Source organism: Paramacrobiotus metropolitanus, unplaced genomic scaffold (assembly GCF_019649055.1).
Source record: "Paramacrobiotus metropolitanus isolate TYO unplaced genomic scaffold, Prichtersi_v1.0 Parri_scaffold0000103, whole genome shotgun sequence".
Taxonomy (NCBI): domain Eukaryota; kingdom Metazoa; phylum Tardigrada; class Eutardigrada; order Parachela; family Macrobiotidae; genus Paramacrobiotus; species Paramacrobiotus metropolitanus.
In genome coordinates, this window is record NW_026570323.1 from 187,169 (window position 1) to 207,048 (window position 19,880).

The following is a 19,880-nucleotide window of genomic DNA, read 5'->3' on the forward strand; positions in this document are numbered from 1 at the left end:
CTCTGGCGGTTCTGGTAACAACGATTCCTATAAGCTGTGCACTAACTGCGATGTCCATAACCATACGATCGATGAATGCAAGTTTCGAGATGTGCCGCGCGATCAAAATCCGATCTATTGTGCGTATCACTATGCTGACGGCAGCCGCCGTTATGCAAGCGACTTTCGCCGAAACCGGGAAAATTCTCAAAGTCGAAATGATAACTATCAGGGACAAAATAACGGAAATCGACGTCGATTAAACTCGTGGACAAACGATAAGGCACCACAGTCCAGCCAGAACGGTGGCGGTTCTGGTAGTGGCGGCCAAGACGCTCGGGGCTCCAGCGGCTCTGCCGGTGGTGCCAAGGGCGGCTTTGGTGGCGGCCAGGGAAACGGGAACGGGCAGTAAACACCGGCTTTGCTGTCCCTGTACCTCCCAAACCGCCGGATATATCGATTAACGGATTTACGATTACTGATACGATTACCGATGCGAATAACGATAACGATACCTGTATGATTTCCCAGCTGAAACCTAATTCATGCGAACCGAAGCGAACTCGTGCGCTGATGCATGTCATCAGTGTCGATGGAGCTGAGGTTAACGCATTGATCGATTCAGGGGCGGAAACATCTCTTGTTTCCGATGAATTCTTACGTGCTAATCGAATCCCCCGATTCCCATTATCGAAACCGCTGGACATTCGTGGCGTCGGTGGTGCTCGTAGCTTTCCAGTTACCGACTACTGCGCCGTAATGATTACCATAAAAGATCGAACGATACCCCATTCCTTATACGTCAAACCGATAAATGATTCAGTACAAGTACTGTTAGGCCAAGATTACTTGGTCCAATTTCAGTATATTGTTCGTGAGAGTTCGATATTAAAAATGGAACTGGCGCGAGACTGTAAGCCTCCGCCAGAAACCGTATCAAACTCAAATCGTCCGAGCAGTGTACATGTTGCGTCGACTATGATCGATGCCACGATACCGGTCCCAGTTTTCCCCGCGCCCGTGGCACGGAGAAAAACTGCAACCACAATACCTGTAAAGGATAAATCGATACCTGCAAAGGAAACGATACCCGCAAGGGAAACGATGCCCGAAAAGGGACCGATGCCTGTAAAGGAAACGATATCTATAAAAGTTAATGCGATACCCGAAAGGGCCAATAAATCGATTCAGACGGAAGCACTGGTGCTTCCGTGCAATCGCGATAATGCGAAATTTTTCCCCACGCCCGTGGCAAGGAAAAATTTCACCGATAAAGCCAACGATAAATTTAAAATTAACGCCTGGGGAAATTTATATGAAGAATATCGAGTATTTATCGATGATATACAGCGATCAGTCCAGGATAATTATTGGTTTCTCGTTGACTATCAGGAACGACTTGAAGAAGCGCGTAAGAATGAAGATGATCGAGCCATTGTGGCAGCCAAAGTAGAACTTTGGGCGCTCGAGACCGATATCGAACATGAAATTGAATACTGGAATGAACTCCAGGATCAGTTACGACAAAAATTTCTCGATGACGAAATTCAGCCCCCTGGTGGACTTTATGTCCCCGCCGATATGATTCATAATCGATTTATTGAAGACGGAAAGATCGCGCTCGAACTGTTACTCGAGGATGTTCCAATTAAAGAACTTCTGTCGATAACTCACGATAAGAATAAGCCTAAGACGCCAAAACGAATACGATTTGAAGACGAGTTACCAGAATTAACTAAAATTGTTACGGTTGTACCGGTAAGCGGCCCAGCGGCGGCTGCACCGGACATCCAAAGCACCGATACTCCCCTCGCGTCTTCTGGCCCTCCCGTCGTGCATTCATGCATGAAAAAGAGCAAGAAGCCTCCAGCGAGCGATCCCATATCAAAACCCGATAAACCTCTCATGGTGGAAAACGATAAAAAGAAGAATGACGATACTGTTAAGATTAATTATCGAGAAAGCGATGATGTTTTTAAAAGCAGAGGACATAATATCCACGATATGTATCCAGCATATTCGAATAAGAATTTAATCGCTGCGCCAACATCGTTGTCGGCTCTTTTAAAAATTGGCCAATCGATGAAGGAAACTGCAGCTAAATATGCAGCAGAAGCGGATAAATACGATAAAATACTGATCGATAAAACTCCGAAAGAAATTGTCGCTGCTTGGAATAACACGCCAGTCGATAAAGTTGAAACTTCACAAAAATCGATACCTGTAATTGAATCGAATACCGATAAATGGGAATTCGAGGATGCGTTCGAAGTGTGTGAGATCGCTAATCCTTGCCCGAAACGACAAATGGTGAAAGTTTATGCAGTCGATGACTTTACGATCGATCCAGGTGCGACGTGGGCGTCAGTTTCAACGAGGCGGAATGCTGAGTTGGACACACCATTGCACATTTTCATCGGTAACCCCAGCCTGTACTCTTCCGGCAAAATGGTGCCGGAATGTGGGCTTGTGAAACCGAACGATGGTAAATTTGAAGTACTCGTATCGAATTATTCGATGTCTCGACGGAAAGTCAAGAAAGGCGCCTGGGTTGGCGTGATCGAAACTTACGAAGAGGACGATGACCCCGTAGTTGCTACAGCAGACGTGAAGCCGCGTACGCTGGAAGAGCATAGCGAGGTTCTAAAATCGATAAATGAGATGCACATAAATCCCGATTTAACCGATGCTGAGAAGAAACAGTTTCAAGAACTGTTTGTCGAATTTGCCGATTTATTTCCTACGTCGAAACGACCGTACGGAAACGTTACGTGTTATAAACATACGATCGATACTGGCGATGCAAAACCGATTAAATCGAGACCTCACCGAACAAGTTGGAAAGGTCGTGCCTTCATCCAGGAGCACGTCAAAGAAATGCTTGAGCAGGGCGTGATACGTCCATCGATTTCCGACTGGTGTTTTCCCGTGGTTCTCGCGGTGAAAAAGAACCCAGACGGTACGATCGGCACTCGATTTTGTATTAATTACATCGCTTTAAATAACGTCACGAAAAAGAACAGCTATCCCCTCCCAAACCCTGACGTTCTACTCGATGCTGTAACCGGTAATAAATACTTTTGTGGTTTCGATTGTTCCGCGAGATTTTGGCAAATCCCGATGGACGAAGAGTCGATTGCGAAAACTGCGTTTATAACGCAGGACGGCCTCTACGTATTTCTTCGTATGCCGTTCGGCGTTTGTAACGGGCCTGCAACGTTTCAGGCGATGATCGATAAAATTCTTGGTCCGTTACGCGATGAAGGAATTTTCGGTTACCTTGACGATTTAATTTGCGCTGCTAAAACGATAGCCGAATTTATTATAAAAATACGACGATTATTCGAGCGATTGCGTGCAGCTGGTTTAACGCTTAAACCATCGAAGTGTCACATCGCTAAGACCGAGTTACATTTTCTCGGTCATGTAATATCAGAAAGTGGTATTCGCACCGATGAGGATAAGATTTCCGCGATTCGAGAATTTCCTAAGCCGACTACCGAAACTAAATTGCGATCGTTTCTTGGCTTAGCCAATTACTATCGAAAATTCGTGAAGGATTACGCTAAAATCACTCGAAACTTGTACGATTTGTTTAAAAATAAAAAGGATGTCGTTAAAGACTGGACTCCGGTCCACGATGCGGAATTTGAATCGTTGAAGCAGGCGCTGACGAATGCGCCCTGCTTGGTAAAATTCGATCCGATGAAACCAACAGTAATCGAGTGTGACGCTAGTACGATTGGCGTTGGTGCCGTCCTTCATCAGGACGACCACCCGATTGCTTACGCAAGTCGATTATTAACGCCAGCAGAGCAGAAGTATCCGATTACGCAGCTCGAATGCTTGGCAGTCGTATTTGCCGTCACGAAATTTCGCCATTATATCGATCACATGCCGTTTACAGTAAGAACCGATCATCAGGCATTAACGAATTTAATCCGATCTGCTTCGAATAAGCAAGGGACAAATGGTCGATTAACGCGATGGGCACTCTTATTGGGTAGCCATGATATGACGATAAAGTATCGACCGGGAAAACAGTGCGACAACGCTGATGCGTTGAGTCGCAACCCTGTCGGTCCGCCAGAGGAAGTTGATGAATGGGACGAACTAAAAGACGATAAATTCAGTAGTCGAACGGTACGAGTAATGTCGTTGAGCGATCCTGCTGACGAGATGCGACCGGAAGAGTCTTCGTTTACGTTCCTTCGTAATGAACAATTACGCGATCCCAGTCTTGAGAAAATTATCCAGGATATCGAAAGTCGTGCCGAAAGTATGTTAGTGAAAAAGCAACATTCGGAGTTCGAAATGTACCAGGGTGTACTGTATCGATTATCTACAGCTAATGATCGAATTAATCGACGATTTGTGGTGCCGAAACACTGGCGACTTGATATTCTGAAAGGGATGCACGATAGTCCAGCCAGTGGACATCTCGGTTTAAAGAAAACTTACGATGCGATTTCTTTACGATATTATTGGCATAATATGACGACCGATATTGACGATTATGTAAGAAAGTGTCGCGGTTGCCACGCCCGAAAAGCGCCCCGTCGCGCTCCGCCTGGCAAACTGCGAGATGTAAAAGTCGGTGAGCCGTTCTTTCGCGTCCAGTTGGACATCAAAGGACCGCTTCCAAAAACCGAACGTGGTAATGACCACATTGCAGTCGTTGTCGATGAGTTGACAAAATTCGTAATCGCTAAACCGATTAAAACGCAGTCTGCACGGGAGGTTGCGAACTTCCTGCTTTACGATGTAATTTTGCCGTATGGTGCGCCTCATGAGATTAATACCGATCAAGGTACAAATTTCATGGGACGCCTTATGCAATCGTAATTACGTGAACTGAAAATATCGCACCATTTTGGATCTGCATACCACCCGATCGGGCGCGGCCTGGTCGAGAGGCAAATGCAGACGATTGCCGATTCGTTATCGATTTATGTTAAAGATAAAAATAAGACCGATTGGGATTTAGTCCTACCGTTTGTCGTATCAGCTAGAAATCGTGTTGTACAAGCGACGACGCGATTCTCTCCGTTCTATATGTTGTACGGCCGGGAACAGGTTATCCCCGCCGACACCGTAACGAAAACGAATGTTCCTGTCGAGCACGGTACGATTAAGGAGTACATGGATGCTCTTCGATCGAACTTAACTGAAGCGCATGAATTAGCGAAAATCTATATTCAACAGGAGCACGATAAAACTGCAAATCGATTTGGTAAAAAGCGTACGCAAAGTGAATTTATTATCGGTGATGCCGTTTGGCTGAGTATCCCGAAGAAGAAAGGTGAATCGAAAAGCTTACGCGATCGTTACGACGGTCCGTATGAAATTATCGATTTCCCATACGATGGTGCAGCTATAATCCAGAAACAGGGCGGTAAAGAAAAGATAAAAGTGACAGTTTCCCGATTAAAGTCGTATGTCTCCGATGACGACTTACTTGTTAATGCGAACAACGATGAAGCAGCTGACGCCGATGACGCAGCAGAAACTGAAATGATAATCGATGAACCTGTTGCGAATGAAATCGATAAGTCATCTCCTAACACCCTTCATGGCGGAGAGAATAAGGAAAACGATAATAACGATGATAAAGTGCCTAAAATTAAATCAAGCGGTAAATTAAAAATTAAATTACGAAATCCGATGTTTAAATCGAAGGCCGATGACCCCGTCCTGCCTGCGCACGCCGCGCAGACGGATGGCACGGCTGATAAAATCGATGAAGATAAAGCTGTCGATAACGCCCTGGATGAGCCGATCGAGCCAGAAGATCAAGCATTTCTTCAGAAGCTCCAAAAGGAGAAGAAGAAGAAACCGCGATTTAATTAAATCGATGTAGCGACGTAGATACTGTGGCTAGAGTGTGTGCATGCATTACCGTATAGTATTGTGTGCGCTATATTTTAGTCATGGATCGCCGAAACGTGAATCCATTCAGACGGAGTATCGGACAATATCCAATGAGACAAGCACTGTTCCCAGTCGTCTCATTCGATCAGGCTCAGCGGAGGAATTTTGAGGAAGGCCTGCGGGCACAGATCGAGTCAGAAAGTAGTATTGATCGATCGGTTGGGACGCAAACTGCAGGAATGCAGTCGGCCGAACAACAGACGGATCTTTCGAGAATTTATATACATCGTAGGAGTAAGAAAGTTGGAACGATGAAACCGACCGACTCAGGCAACGACGTGCAGCAATTTGAGTCACAAACGATTTCCGCAGTCGATAATTCGGTGCAGCTACCACCGGTGGCTCCCGTCGAAAGTCGACCAGAAATGCCCGAAGATGGCACCCTGCAGACAGATGAACCATCCTCAGAAGGCAGCGGAATTTTTAAATTGACGATTGTCGACGAACCAAAATCGAACGATACAGATTATGACGTGTTGGCAGAGAAAGGTTTAATATCGCCATCGATGCTCGAACTAGTACAGGCAGCGAAACGAAACGAAGCAACTACGTCGAGTAAATCGCCGAGTCAAACGCGTAAACCGCAGACGGCTCGACGATCACGTGGTCGCGGCAGATTGAATTTTGCAGACCCACGCCGATCGCCAGCTAAAATCGTGTCAATCCCTCGTGTAAAGAGAATCAGATCGAGCACTGCAGAATCGATTGAGATTATTCCGGAAGTTCAGATTCAGGATGTGATTCCGTCGCCGAGCGCGTCAGTCTTGACGCCTCCTAAAACGATAGCGCCAAAAGTACCGCTGATTCCGGTACCGAATATGCGGTTTGTCCCTGTGCCAGGAACACTTGCTGTTCCCGAAAATTCGCAGCCGACAAGCAACAGTCGATCTCAGGCAGTTGATATGCGACCAGTGGAAGAAAATGTACCGTTAGCCGATCAGATTTGTCAGTTTTTGCGAGACGATAAAACGATGGCGCGATTTTCAGTGGAAATGATACATGCCGAATTTGTCAGGCGTCGATTGGTTACCGATATTAGTGTAACGCAACAGATTATGAATACGCTGTTTAAGAACTCGAAAGTGCTGGTAGGGTTCGAAGATGGTGTAGCGAAGTATATGGTGCCAAGTCGACCAAGCGATCACACTAAGCATTCTTGGCAGACTAATATCGTTGCGATGATCCGACACCTAAATAAGCCAGGTGGCGCGACAGTGAAGGAAATCTATCGAAATTTGAAGGCGGTAGATCCTAATTTACCGACGAGCGCGGAAGCGACGATCTCAGAAACTGTTCGATTAATGGCCGGCCAGAAAGCGCTGGTCATGACCCTCGATACGATGCACAATGTGTGTTATCAGTTAGTGCCGCCGTCGCCGGCACAACAGTCGCCGGCGCAACAGCGCAAATAAAGTGTTAAAAATTAATCGATTTTTGTGTGGTGTGATTTCCGAATTGATTTGAGTATCGATTTTGTAATCGCATCGATTTGTTCAATTAATTTTTATGGCAGAAATTAAGGAAAAAAAATATTAATAAATTTGTTTTAACTATCGATCCGAACTACAACATCGATTGTGGTTCATGATGAAATGATTAATTTAATTCGAAAACCTGTTGATTTAACCCCGTCGATTTGTATAATAACCGCTCATGGTGGAGATTTCATGGTTTTCCTTTCATGGTGGAAATTAACCTGTTTAATTATCGATCTGATTGTCATATCGATCTCCGATTCCTCCGATAAGGAAACAATCGATTAATAACATGTGTTTACGTTTGCGATGTTCATTACAGTAACAATGGCTCGACGTCAACCGACAGAAGAAGAGCAGTGGCAAGGACATTCCCTGAATTGCCCAGACTGCAGAAATAACTGGCCACGACGCCGATGCCATCGACACATAACGGAGAATATCCCTGAGCTGCTGGATCGATTTCAAGTGTGGCGGAACGAGGTGGTGTTTGAAGGAAATCTCGATTGCTACATCCACCTGTTGAATCGACAAAATTGGAATCATCATTACCTAATGACCAGCCACAGAGCGATTGTGCGGGCGGCACAAGAGAATATCGAGCAACGCAACGGAAATTGGATAAATGCGCCCGCACCACCGGAGGTTCTGATGCCACCACGGAATCGAGAGGAGCAGCGCGAGCGGGAGCAGGCAGATCTCGCGGATCGAGAATTGGGCCACCGACGAGAACAAGAACGGGTCGAACGAGAAAGACTCCAGCGATCGAATGAACCCCCAAGTGCGTCCAGTGGAAACTCACGTGAGCGTCCACCGAATATGCGATACATGATTACAGGAGTCGATGAATATGGACGGGCTCATGAATGTGGCGAAGTGCACACCCGGGCGATGAATCTCAACGACGTCCTGGATGCGGTGAAGGATCGAGACGAACCAACACGACAACATCAACGTGAACACCGGAAACCGATTCTACCGCCGACACAAGAAGAACTCCAGCGTCCATTTCCACGAGTTCGAGTAATTAATAATGCGGGACCACGTCCGATGAGACCGCTGCAAGAAGAGTACGATGATCCACTCTTCAATGATCCGATGAAAGATCCCGAAGTTCAACGTTTGATAAATACGCCACAGTTTCCGCGCCGTACTTACCATGATCGAGATAAACCTGTGGTGGATAGAAACCGTCCAAGCGGAAGCCGTGGTCCGGAAGGAAATCGACGTCCCGTCGCCTTTGGAAATATCCGAAAAGATCGCGGAATTGATTTTGAGACGCTGAAACCGAAACTGTCCGGACGAGCTTCTGAATTGGGTATATATTTTGACTTCAACGATTACCAGACGCCGACGAATTTAATTATGGATATGTTGGATGTTCCTGAACATTCTTACGCAAGCGTCCACGAATCCATCGAGCGATTGGTAATGGATGCTCATCGATTCCTACGGGAAGTCGAGTTCGAAGCGGCATACGCGAATTTACAGAACACCAGCCAGCTGCGCCCACGAGAAGGAGACGCAAGGCGACGATATTCAGCTCGACGTGCGAATGGATTGCGAAGTGCCTTGCGACTGGTTGGGATTACTGAACCGATTCAACACCCAAATTACGAAAAATTATTCCAGTTCGCGATGCGCCCGATGCCCGACGCCGAAGCCTTCGCTGCACAGTTCCTTCACGAAAACGCTAATCCGGCGATGTACCTGTATGCCTGCCGTGTAATTGCTGGGTTGCTGCGCGCAATGGACAAGTTCAAACTAAGAAATCCCGATCTTTGGCCAACTGCAGAACGCGGAAACGATCAATCGACGACTTACCGGGCAAAACCGAAGATATACTTACGACGTGCGTTGGCAGCGATCCTTGGCCATTACGACAGTCACAACAAGTTGCATCATTACGACCCGGAAGTCCCAGAATTGTCTTACCTGGCAGACCGAATAGGACGTCCTCAACGAATGATCGACGTAGCAACTTCCCTGCGGCGATTAATTGAAGGAACTCTTCCCGATCCCGATGCTACACGATACGACTTGGAGTGTACGGAGTCCGTACTACGGACTGTATCGAGGATCACCTGAAAATGATCGAAGAAAGAGAAAAATGGAAGCCCTGGAATAGAAAGCGATCATCAACAACAGCAGAAACATTGGATCGCGAGCTTGAGGATTTGTCCGAAGGCAGTAAGAGAACACGACGGGAGGAAGGAACTGATAAACGTGGAAATCGTCTCCACCAATCAGGTGGTTATGGAGATGTCCCGCATCGTCTCCGTCAATCAGGCGGTTGTGGAAATGACCCGAATCGTCTCCGTCAATCAGGCGGTTGTGGAAATGTCCCGAATCGTGATCGTCACTCAGACGGTTTGGATAACCCAAATCGTAGTCGCAAACCCCGCGGCTTGGATTCCCCACATCGAAGTCGTCATACTGGCGGCATGGATTCCCCGAATCGCGATCGCCGAAAGGCTGGTCAGGGATCTCGACGAACGAAAAAGTCAGTCAGCAAAGAGTCAGATTCCGGGGAGGATAAACCGAAAGGGCGAGGAAATATGCGGCAAGATGTTGAAGTCCCGAATTTCCAGAAACTTACCGAAATGGAAATCGATTCGAACGATAAAGAGAAGAAGGGACTGAGTGATAAGCCGCACGGTAACGATGAGAGAATGGACACATCGGCGCCCGCTAATGCGCCTGACCAGAGCAGTGTCGGAAATGCGAATAACTTACCTGTATGTCCATCGCTGGAAGATATGCGGAATTTGAATTTGGAAGCTGTCGGTTTGGTGAAGAGAACCGATGACGAGAAACCGGATAAAAAGAAACCGGACGACGAAACGAAGACAGCGGAAGATGAAGAGAAGAAGTGATGTGGTGAATACGATGCGCAGTGATGAAACGGTCAACCTCGACAGTTTGACGATAATCGCCCCGTGAAACTGTAAGTCCTCCCGGAATCCATTTTACGCCCAGTGGAATAAAGTGTTCATTATTTTTCTCGATTTTATTACGCATTTAAAAATGCATTTGATAACGATTGAATTGTGTTTACGATTTTAACGATCGTCTTACGTTGTGATTTTTGCTAACGATTTTCAAATCGTGTGATGAAAGCGCATTTACTTTTGTTCTCACTTATGTTGATCTCTATGATCGGAATTGATGTTTTTACGATTTGTTGCATTCATGTTAAAATCGCCATTAACCAGCGAGTCATCCCCCGATGCCGATTTGGATCCGATGCACGTCGGAGGACCTCCGTGTCCCCGCCCGTGGCATGCTAGAGCGTTCGGCTCTTTGCTCACGTCGGTCTCGGATGGACCGCCGGTGCAGCCGATCTCCATTCATCGGATTCCACCGATTCATTACGACGGATTTTTGGCCTCAGTGAAGGATCCTAGATTTTCACTTCGGTGTTTTTCTGTTTTCTTTCGCTGATGTTTTCTCGATGATTTGATGTTTTTGATTTACGATCTAATAAAATACGATTTTATTCGATCTTGTGTTTCATCGTCGATCCTCGCTCACATAGACGTATCGCTCAGAATCGCACTCCTTTCACCAGACTTTCAATATTATTAAAAGTCAGCGATTTACGTTTGTGTTTCCGCATAGCTCGCGATCCATATCGTATCGCTCGCTTCCGCAGGATAGATTCCGTTTCTATCTCTGCATCTGGATCACAGTTGGATCTAGCATTAGATGGTAGCAGAGCCGACAGCGGTTCTCTGAATTGATCTGATTTGATTTGTGTCAGGCATATTTGGCCTGTTATCGGACGTGTTACCTGCGACCAGTAAGGCACAGGTCTGTGTGACAGCAAGGCGCACACCACAAGCGGTGAAATTTCCCCCATCGGACGCGGACTTCCAGCTTCGGTTTTCGGTACAGTGTCTTCAGCGAAGACCTGTGCTGTTTCCTTAGCTGTGCAAGAGTGCAAGATTTCAGTCGGCAGTGTTCCTCGGTACGGAGTCTTCAGCGAAGACCCGTGCTGGTGTCACTGTTACTCGGCAAGGCTTCAGCGAAGCCTAAGCCGTGGGCCACAAGCGGCGAAGCGCCAAAAGGGGCGCACGGGACAAGATCAGATCAGACTCCTCCAAACTGGAGTAGAGCGCCACTACTGTTGCTACGGCAGTCAGCCGGCACAGTAAACGACCAAAAGCGTGCGGCACAACCGTTACGGTAAAACCGGCGGCAGCGCGGGAACGGACAGTGGAAGAAGAATCTGGATCATCGGGATCGATTCTTGTGGAACGGACGAGGAAACAGGTAGAAAAACTGTTATTAATTACGGGATTGGTTAGTTGGTAAAAGTGGCAATTTTCATTGGTCCGTTCTGAGCTGAGCATAGACGTAGGCGGAGTTTTGCGCACGGCACGCATGTCTGGCCGTTGACCGTGACGTCAGGCGGATATAAATTTTAAGTGGACTAACGCTATTGGTCAGTTATCTGAGCTGTGATTGGTCGAAATCTGAACTGAGTAAATTGAACTAGCGGACCAATAGGAACGAAGTAAACAACCCGAATGGGGATTTTCCGTTGAACTCGAGCTGTAATGGGAAATTTGAATTGAGATGAGATATTTGAAAGGAAAAGTGACCTTTAACTGAAATTGAGTTGGAAAGTGACCTTTAACCGAAACCGAGTTCGAAAGTGACCTTTAACTTAAAATTGAGCCGGAAAGTGACCTTTTAAGTTGAGTTGAGTTGGAAAGTGACCTTTGAGATCAGAAGTTGATCTTTGGTCAAAAGTGACCTTTTAACGAAGTTGAAACCGAGTCGATTAATAGTACAGCGATATCAGCAGCTGTAGAATTATATTTGTAAAGGTGTTTCGAAGTGAAAAACGGTTTCGAAAGTCTTGTCTGGAAAGTGACCTTTAGAGCAAACCTCTCGAACTTTTTATCGAAAAAGTGACCTTTAAACGGAACTTAGCCGAAATTTCTCAGTCGAAAAGTGACCTTTAACAGGGACTTAGAAAAATTTCGAAGTGTAAAGTGACCTTTAGGACAACTGAACAAATCATACAATAACGTGTGTGTGAGAACAATTGACAGGAGCGTCCAAGTTATCCGATCAACATGGATAAAGACAAAGAGGAACCGACATCTAACAGCAGTCAGGGAAGCAGGAGCTCCCGAGGGTCACAGCAAAGCGCAATCGATCCCTATAAGAAGGAATATAAGTCGCTCGCACGTCCAGTCGGGCACGATAGACAGACCCGAGCGGCTGTGACCTTTGCAAGGAAGGACAGCAAAGGCAGCGACAGTACATACCAAGTGGCGCTTGGAGCTACACAGAACGAAGAGAGCTCCAGCGGAGATCGAAAGCAAACCCCCGCGTCTGTGGCGGGAGGTAAACCGATGAACCAGAAAAAGGTCACTGGGGAGGATGGAACCACAGAAAGAGGAGCGGAGACAATTGGAGCATCACAATCGGATGCTACCACAACCGGAACGAATGAGCAGGATAAAAATGTGAACCTAGCTCAATCGGAAGTTGACAAGACAAAAGTCACCGAAGAGGAACTTGCTGAACTCGGATTGGATGACCTTTCATTGAATGATAGGACTGCAGGCGATGACCTTTGGGCAACTCCAAGGGTCTCAGACGAATCAAATGAATCGTACTTCACGGATGACGAAACGACGATAAATATGTCCTTCCATTCGGCGATGAGACAAGCTGACCGTGCAGAAGGGATAACACCTTTCAAAGATATACCGGAGCACCTCATTGAACGAACACAGACAGGAAAGGTCATCAACGTAAGACCGCCATCACCGAACAGTCCCACGTCAACTCTTAGGAGACGCGTGAAGGAGTTGGAAGAAGAACTCGAAGCCAAGGAGGACCAGGTGATGAAGAAGAAACAGGAATACCAAACTCGGATAGGATCATTGGATGCTCGTATTTATGAACTGGAGCAGCAACAGGGTAACCTGGAAAACGCAGCGGACGAATGGAAAATCAAATATGAGCGCCAAAAAGAACTCGCAGAGGAATACCTGAAAATGGTAGATGACAGAGAAATGGAAGGTCATCTCGCAGTCAGTGATCTCAACGAGAGTATGTCAGAAGAGTCAGCGGAAAGGTCACGGCACTTAGCCGAATTGAAGGACGAATGCGACTCATTGAAGTTAAAGGTCACCGAAGCAGAAGCCAAAAGAGACGAGTATGCGAATAAACTGGCTGAAGCTTCACAACGACTGTTGAACAACACAAATGAGGTGTTTAAGCTGAGAAACGAACTAAAGCAGCGAGATGAGAGTATCGGAATTCTTCAGAGAGAATCGAAAGGTCATCAGAGAAGAGCCGACGAAGCCATCCAAGCGGCTAAGGACTTGAGGGACCTTACAGCCACCGAAGGTGCACGGCTGAAGAATGAGATAAGACAGGTGACAGAAGAGAATAAAAAGGTCACGGAAGAAAACAAGGAGTTGAAAGAAACCGCCAAGGCCATGGCCGAACAAGGTTCGAACTGGGAACGGGAAGCACTCCGTTTAGACGAGATGGTTACGGCGCTCGAACGGAAAGACAAGGAGTGGCAACAAACAGTCCACCAGAAGACACAAGAGATCATTAAGCTCAATACGGAGCTGATTGATATGACCCAAACAGTGATGACAAGAGAAGACGAAGTTACTCAGACAAAAGACCAATTGAAAGCGGCAGCCGAAGAATATATGAAGCTGGAAAGAGAAGTTACCCATTTGGCGGAACATATCAAAAAGGTGGAGAATGACACTGAAAAAGTCGTTCAGGAGAAAACATTCCAGCTTCACCACCACATGTTAAAGATCAATCAGGAAAATCAGGACTTGAAAGTCCAGAAAGACCAATCGGAGTTGAAAATCAGACGCCTCGAAGATGAGAATAAAGCGCTCAATATGTCTAATAAGCACAAAGACGAACAGCTCTTGCAATACGGAGTTAGAACGACAACGGTGGAATCGCCTCCGCCCAGTTACAGCAAAGCGCATGAAACGGGCACGGGTAAAAGCTTCCATTTTGAAATGCCATTACGAACCGGTACAGGCAGGGGGAACGTTAAAACGGAACAAGACGGCGAAAAAGTCAAAGATGATAAGGAACCACCATCAGGCTACTCACACTCAAGCCGAGGTGACCCTTCACAATTTCCCCCACATAGCGAAGTGAACGCGTCCATCGACGAAGGGCGACGGGACAGACCCCCTAGTCGACAGGAGCGTCCAAGGAAATCCCGTTACGCTAAGCCGAGACGAAACCAAAACGATGACGACAGTAGCGAAGAAGAAGATCCAAGAGGAGGATTTGCATTGGCAAAAGCATTGAACTCCATGGCTCGGAAAACGCCACTCGTGACCTTTGACGGCAGCCGCGACACCGTCAATGGCTGGACAAGACTGGTGAAAGAAACACTGGACACCTACGAGCTCACTGACAAACAAATAATGATTGAAGTGGCCAGCGCAGTGAAAGGGCCGGCTAAAGGCTGGTTCGAAGGAGAAAAGGATATCGCGGCAGAAGACGGAATCGAATATACCGTAACAGAATGGATGGACAAATTTAAAGACGAATACGGTGATCGGGACGAAGAAGTCTTAGGCCTACGCGAGGCCTACGCGAGGAAATTTGAACTGGGTAAAGAGTCGCTCGACCAATATTATCAGGCGATGATGCGATTCAAAGCAAAAGCAAATCATTACGGAAAAACAAGCAGTGGGCTTCTTAATCGAAGGATGCAGAGTAGATAACGAACTATACAAGGCATTGCGTACACAAAAGTGCAGGACGCCAACAGACGTAAAGGACTTTTTCCGACATTGGGCTACTGGGGAGGAAAAATATAAGGCGCCGAAAGGTCAACGTAACCAGGATTACGTGACCATCCGCCAGGGTCAAGTGGAAGACATGCCACACCAGAGAATGGCAGCGGCGCCGGCCCAACAGTCACAGGAAAATCGCAGAGCAAATCCAGTTCAGGAAGCAATAAGGGAGGTCACTCTCGCCGAGGCAATGGTAGCAGCCATACAGGCGGCGGCAGTACAGATGGCGGCTCAAGCGAGACCAGCACCCCAGAATGTAGTCCCACTGAATATGGGAGTACCACAACAGCCAGTTAACTTTGGCGGAAACGGATATGGAAATGGAAATTGGAACGGAGGTCAAGGAAACTTCCAGAATCAGGGTCAAGGTCAAGGCAACTTTCAGCCAAATAGAGGAAACCAGAATCAGGGGTCACGGACAGAATTCAAGTTCCAGTTAATCGATGGATGGGTTGCAAATGGTGTGCAGATGTGTCAGCACTGCATGTATGGAAACCACCAAACGCAGGGATGCAAATTCGCCAACACACCACCGGAACAGAATCCGAATCTGTTCACCTTCAGAGAATGGCAGCGACTGCGCGGGTTAGGCGGTTGGCAACAAGCGGTGGCAAATGGATACGACTTGATAACACAATGGTACCAGCATAAGGCCACTTTCCCAAACCAACAAGGCAACGGAGGCGGCCAAGGTGGTGGTTACGGCCGTGGTGGCTACGGCCGCGGCGGCTTCAGAGGAAGAGGCAGAGGCTTCGGCCGCGGAAATTGGAATGGCGGTAACCGAGGCGGTGGGAACGGAGGCGGAAACTACCAACAGGGTGGTGGCCAAAATAATGGTGGCGGCCAGAACATGGGAAATGGACAGAACCCTAACCCGGCAAACAATATCGGTCAACAACAAGGAAACGTGCAAGGAAATGTACAGGGCGCGCAACAAGGTGGTGCGCCGGTTCAGGGAAACGGGCAAGATCAGTAGGCACCGGTGAGCCTACTGATCGTCCCGACCCTAAACCACCGGATAAAAAGGGAATGGAAAGGTCACCTCTGCAGAATGGTACTGCAGAGAATGTGACCAATGCAACGGCTATAAGGATGCCGTCAGCGAACAAAGAAAGTGGACCGGCTATATGGATGCCGCAACCACAGCAAAGGGCTATATGGATGCCGCCACAGCAAAATGAGACGGCGATATGGATGTCGTCATTGCAAAAGGAAATTGAAGCGGCTATAAGGATGCCGCCACAACAACAGAATCAAAGGTCACCGCAGAATGGTACTGCGAGTGGAGGCGCGCAACGGGACCAAAGGTCACCGCAGAATGGCACTGCGAGTGGAAACTGTCGTGACGGTAGCGCGACACTGCGAACAGCGCAGCAAAATGAAAGGTCACCGTATTGCAGCGAAGAAGTGTTAGCGCAACGACGCGCACAACGAAATGCAAAGATTCGCCAGGCGCTACTGAATCAAAGGTCACCACTGCAGAATGATACTGCAAGTGGAAATGGATGTCAAAAGACGAGATGTAACTGCACACCAGAAGAAGTGGATGATGAGCAACATGCGAAATTCAGAAAATATTTGGCAGAGAAAGAGCCACGTTGCAGTTGTCGTGTAACGGGGACAGGATACACGGAAACAGGCATCCGACCCAGATTTTGCAGTTGCTTGGAAGACAAAGACTTAAAGCAGAATACCACTAGTGACAATAAAGACGAAAGGTCACCTTCCGTAGGAAAAGTCCAAGTGAAAGGTCAAGGAGCAAGTGCGAACGTTAAAGGTCATGGTGAAAGCACCGTGTTGAAAGGTCAAGAAACAGACTTGACACTGCGAACAGCGCAGCAAAAGAATGGCGGAAATGCACAAAACTCTGATGACTCGCTTGTGGATGCAATAACGTTGCAACGGAAGGAAATATGGCGAAAAGTGGCCTACAGACCGAACGGAAATCACGGGATGTGGACACCCGTGACACCAAAAGCGAAACAAAAAGGGGGAATGTCGCAAGAAGATTACTGGGACATGCAACAGTTGCGAACGCAATGCGAAAGAAAGCGATTAGAAGAGTTAGTTACCGGGAAACTAACGCAAAGGTCACTGAACCCTGCCCCAGTATTCAACGCGACTGAATACAAGAACGCACAAGCTGACATGAATAACCCGCGAAATGCCCCACCGGAAGGAAAACCTTTGAACTATGGTGAAAAAGTTCCCATACAAAGGTCGTCAAATGGCGGATTTGTCATAGAGCGCAACGAAAGGTCACAGGACTTAGCGCAAAATGAACAGAAAGGACGGTCAAAAGAGACGCCACAAACGCGACAGAGTAATGCAGTCGAAAGGTCACGGGACTTATCACAAGCACTGCAAAAGGATGCCAACGATAAGTCACCAGCCCGAACAGACGGAATGTCTTCACAAACTGACCCGATGAAAACGAATAATGAAGTGTCAGCGAAAGTGATTGAATGGATGACTCAAAAGGGATACGATATGATAACGTGTGAAAGGTCACCGGACAGCGAAGAATATGACCTGAAGAAAGCTGACCAGATAACAAATGGGGTCATCGAGAAGCTGCGAGACAAACGAAATGAAAACCGTAAGGAGGAACTGATTCATCAGACGATAACCGAAGTGACTAAAGGTCACGTGGATAGCACAAAAGCAAATGAGCAAGTGCAGAATGGAGAAAAGGTCATCAGTGGTAAAACGGCAACAGAGAAGCAAACAAATAAAGAGAAGCCGCGAAAATATTACGATGTCCGAACTGACGTCCCACACAGGATTGATAAGTTGAGCGAAATACTGAAAGGTCACAGTACTTCGACAAAAGGACAAGTGCCTCCCGATATGGATCCGGGACCGGTATCGCTAATCCCTGTGAAATGTAAAGTTCATACATTGAAGATTCAAAATGGAAAATTGCCCAAAAGAATTGAAGCGTATACACACGAAGTGAAAGTGGGAGACATAAAGGTCAACGCAATGTTGGACACTGGCGCTGAGACGTCGCTGATCAGCAAACCGTTTTGTGAGAAGAATGGACTTCATATGCTCCCACTACCACCAGACAGACTGGTGAGGATAAATGAAATTAGCGGAACGTCAGGATTCATGGTGACGCACTACTGTGTAGCACCAGTGACCTTGAGGAAAAAGACTAGTGAACACTCCTTTTACGTCCGACCGAAATGTGACGACGTACAGGTGCTACTGGGATTCGACTTCTTAGAAAAGAAGTTCGTACTGATGGATAACGAAGGCGAAGAGGAAACAGAAGATGATCCGAAACCAGTCGCCAAAGTTCAAGTCGGAAAGGTCACCGAACTTGCTCAAACGGCTAATAAAACGCTAATCCCAGTACCAGAGGCACAGGGAAAGGAAACGAAAAAGATGGTACAAAAAGAATTGTCAACATTGGAGCAGTGGAAAGTGATCCAAAAGGAAATAGAAAACACATTAAATCGGACACCGCTGACACAAAAGGGAAGAGAAAAGGTCATCCCAATACCAGAGGCACCGGGAATGACAAAAGTGCAGCAGAACGTTAAAGTGCAACAGCAAGAAGTTATCCCAGTACCAGAGGCACTGGAAATGAAAATTGAAAATGGAAATGTCGAAAAAGTTATCCCAGTACCAGAGGCACTGGGCAAGGGAAATGAAAGGTCACCAATTACAGATACTGTGAACTTGGTACCAGAGTCGGATCCGAAAAACGCCAGTACGACCTTTTTCGAACCACGCCCTGTTACGAAAGATAACGAAATTGCAATTGTCAAGAAAGTCAACGAAAAGAAAAAGGAAACGCTTGCGCCAGACATGAATGAGGCGATCATATTTCTCCCGGACGGGAGAAGTATGATCGCAGATGCCTGTGAGCAAAAAGTCACAGAAAAAGAATCGGTTGAAAAAATTATCCCAGTACCAGAGGCACTGGGAAAGAAAGACGAAAGGTCACCGGCGATCAGAATACCAGAGCGTACTTCGAACCTTTTCGAACCACGATCTGCTACCCATAACGAAAGGTCACCGGATAAAGCTAAAGAAAAGGTAACAGAACGTGATCCTCAAAAGGAACCCTTTCTCGAACCACACTCCGCTATCAATGACGAAAGGTCACCAACGCTTGAAGAGATAGTTGCCACACAGAAAGAAGCGGCAGCCGCAGCGAAACAATCGCTCGTGCCTGGCATGGAGTGGGCAAAGCCTATCCCAGTACCAGAGGCACTGGGAATAAAGACGGCTAAAGTGTGGAAGGATAAAAAGAGTGAAAGGTTACGAGTATTGAAACGAATAGCCGAAGAGGAACAGATGTTTACCAGAGAAATTCGCGATAAAGCGATTGAACAATTGAAAGGTCACCGAGTGAATAAAGAACAGGAGGTCATCGCATTATCCTCTGATGACGCAAGTGTGATCCAAATTGAACGAGAACAAGATGCCGCAGCACACAAAGATAATAACCCGCAAATAAGCCAAAGGACATTAACTCCAGAAGAACGAGCTAGGAGTTGTCACCACGGTTACTATGAAGATCCGTGCAGAGTACAACCTCAATGGGAATGTGCTGAATGTCGAGAGGACGCCTCTCAAGATGACCTTTCGGAATGGCCGAAATGCAACCCTGCAATAGCAGACCTCAAAGGTCATGGCCAAAAGGAACTGAAAGGCCTGTTAC

General features: G+C 47.0%; 1 protein-coding gene across 1 annotated transcript; it reads left to right on the top strand.

The window, feature by feature from the left end:
- Nucleotides 1-13,048: 13,048 nt before the first annotated feature.
- LOC129597331 (eukaryotic translation initiation factor 3 subunit A-like) lies at nucleotides 13,049-15,130 on the top strand. The gene has a single exon (XM_055494816.1). The coding sequence runs from the start codon at nucleotides 13,049-13,051 to the stop codon at nucleotides 15,128-15,130; it is 2,082 nt and encodes a 693-aa protein (XP_055350791.1).
- The last annotated feature ends 4,750 nt before the right edge of the window (nucleotides 15,131-19,880 follow it).

What these genes read in the sequence shown, in the direction of transcription:
- LOC129597331 (XM_055494816.1), top strand. Translation starts at nt 13,049, where the DNA reads ATGTCCTTCCATTCGGCGATGAGACAAGCTGACCGTGCAGAAGGGATA.